The 2,826-nt window shown below is 40.2% G+C and overlaps 1 protein-coding gene across 1 annotated transcript; it reads left to right on the plus strand.

Moving 5' to 3' along the window:
- The first annotated feature begins 325 nt into the window (after positions 1–325).
- LOC104508664 lies at positions 326–1,883 on the plus strand. Its single transcript, XM_010150367.1, has 2 exons — positions 326–465; positions 1,805–1,883. The coding sequence occupies exons 1-2, from the start codon at positions 326–328 to the stop codon at positions 1,881–1,883; spliced, it is 219 nt and encodes a 72-aa protein (XP_010148669.1).
- The last annotated feature ends 943 nt before the right edge of the window (positions 1,884–2,826 follow it).

Consider the following 2,826-nt stretch of genomic DNA (forward strand, 5'->3'; position numbering starts at 1 on the left):
ATCTTAATCATTAAGATAGAGATTACAACAGAACTGTCCTGCATTGTGAGCTTAAATGTCACAGGCAGATGGAGGTGAGAGATATTTGAGGTGAACAAGTAGGAATTCAAATCACTGTAGACAGCATATCCTCAAGTGCCAGAGCTAGGAATGAAAAGCTTAAGTAATGAGTCATGCCCACTCTTATTCTGATGCTACAGAAAAAAGACTGTGTGACCCTACTGCTGTGAAAATCCAAAACAGAGAGTCTGTGCTTTAGCAATGAACACAGATGAGGAACCAGTATCTTGTCTTATGGTTGCTTCAAATTTCTCCTTTAGATAAAATGAACAGCCAATATATACGTCATGAGGTGCGGGGATGTGAAACTAGTGACCTGAGGAACTTCTGGGAAAAGACTATTGAACAGCAAACGCGTTATCTGCAAATTGAAAAAGAACGTCAACGAAGAAGTGCTCTGACAAGGTGGGTAGTTTGCATCTTTTCCAGACCTTTCCATAACCTTTCCGGTTATTTGAGTTTGCATTGTAATTGTTTTTAAAGCAAAGTGATACCTATGTTTAGTTGCAATGAAAGCTGAAAATATTTTTTCTTAAATTTTTAGACAGTAATAAAACTTCCAAAATTGATATGCTAATGTTAACGTGTCTAAGTTATGGCTTCATGGGATAAAAGAATAATTCACTCTTGTTCTGTAAATGGGTCCAAAGATGGAACTTCCTGAAGTTACTCCTAGAATCTGTTAAAGGTGGAACTTCCTGAAGTTATCAGGATGATAACATCTAACATCACAGTCTTGTCTTAAACATCAAGGCTTATGTTCACAGCAGAGCAAGTACAGATGTATAGCTCGCCCACCTTCTTCCTCTGTGGCACAAAATAATATAGTTTGAATTCATTAGGATGGCCTAATTTGCACAATGTAAATCCATAATAAAGCAGACGGTCAGGTGTACTGACCAAGGCAACCACCATCCATAGTCATACCTCAACCAGTCATATTTCAATTATCAACCACAATGAGAAAGACCAGTCTATGGCAACATCAGTACAATTTTACTTCACATGAAGTCTCCTTCAGTTGAAGGCACACCCAAAGATGGCTATTTTGGCTGGAGATCATTCAATAAGAAAGCATTTTTTAAAAATCTCCCTTATAACCCTCTTTGGATTGGTGCTTGAAAAAATAAGGGCAAGGATGCACTTGCATTAATAACCCTGTATGAAAGAACATTGAAATTCATCTCCGGCATGTTTTATTCATTTGTAGCTAACCTAATTTCAACATCTCAACTCCTCGGCTGTGAAATTCCTGCCTTTTCTATTTGAGGCAGTTTTTCTGTGGGACCTAGATACTACTACCCATCCCCTAAAGCAGTCTGCTATGGGTCTGAGAGAAGTTTCAGCACGCATTGTGATTCCAAACCCAACAGTGCTCAGGAGCCTCTATGCCGTACCCTTTCCAATGGATTTCTCTGGAGGAGGGGGGCTGGGGAAATGATGGGTGATGCTACCCAGCAGGTGGCAGCAGGCCATCTCCAGTGGAGGTGGCAGTCACTGGCACACGGAGGCACTGGGCACAGGGCACACTGGAGATGAAGATGAACCATCTCAGGTCATCCCACATCGAGATTTAAGAGCTAGTCCCAAATTGCCATCCGACAAAGCCCTCTAAAGGGGCAGGACAGTTTGCATGACAACTGGGAAAAAGCACCAAAGGATAGCACTGGTGGGAAATATGAAGAGTATAAATATGTTGCCTGTAAAAATATGGGGACAAGCTGATCCGTGTTTCTGTCCTTAGGCTCAGAAATGAATGGATGGAGAGGCTGGAAAAACGGATAAAGATGTTGAGGACCCAACCTGAAGACCCATCTAGCTGAAGATCTCACACTCATTACTAGTGTGGGGCAAAATTATTTTGTAGAAAAGTGTGATGGTGTGATACAAAAGCTTAAGTCAGTTTTACTTTGCGGCTTATATGAGCTATAATTAATTAGCTGTCATTGTTAGAAGTTTCATATGTGAAATGCCTATTGCTGCTTTTATTGCTCTTGTGCATCCATCCCTTCATTTGATAAATGGAGATTGAAGTACTCTGAAGTCTTGAAGACTAATAAATTATGGTTCACTGAGCTGTAGATGCCTGGAAAAAGACTTTGGTTACACAGTTAGGGCTTAGCAAAAGCATTTCCTGGACATTTGAGGTTTCCGTATAAATTGATTGCAATCTATTAAAGCTATTTTCTTTCAGATTTTTTTAATGAATAGTTGAGGATTATTTTTTTAATCACAATAGAGCCCCACTCAGACTAAAGAAGAGAGGAATTACACAAACAATGACACTGCATCCCATATCACTAGTGGAGCCAAACTGGGTGGGAATTACAGACCTAGCTGCCATATTAAAAGTCTGTGAAGCTGTTAATACATATCCTGGGAAATAGGTTCTGTGAGACACCAGCAAGAGTTGCTTAATTAGTTAACTCACATTAGCTAACTTGAGACACTATTTCAGCAAAGACAAAACAACGCGAAGTTTTGAGGCTGTTTCTGGTGCCCAACCTGGCTTGTCTAGCTAGAGCTGGACTGATATCGCTGTGTGATAATGCATCTTCACAGCTGTCTGTCACCATGAGTGACAAGCACACTTCTTCCTCTAACACTTTTTCCCTCTAAGACACAGCACGTATTTCTTAACAACCAGTACCTTCAGAAAAACAGCAAATTCCTCTCCTACATTCACCATTAGTCAAAAGTGTTTCTAGTTCCCTTCCTAATGCTTCATGAAAATGTGGCATTTCCTCCAACTGTATCAAAGCATTT

Source organism: Eurypyga helias, unplaced genomic scaffold (genome assembly GCF_000690775.1).
Source record: "Eurypyga helias isolate BGI_N326 unplaced genomic scaffold, ASM69077v1 scaffold43294, whole genome shotgun sequence".
In the NCBI taxonomy this organism is placed as follows: Eukaryota; Metazoa; Chordata; class Aves; order Eurypygiformes; family Eurypygidae; genus Eurypyga; species Eurypyga helias.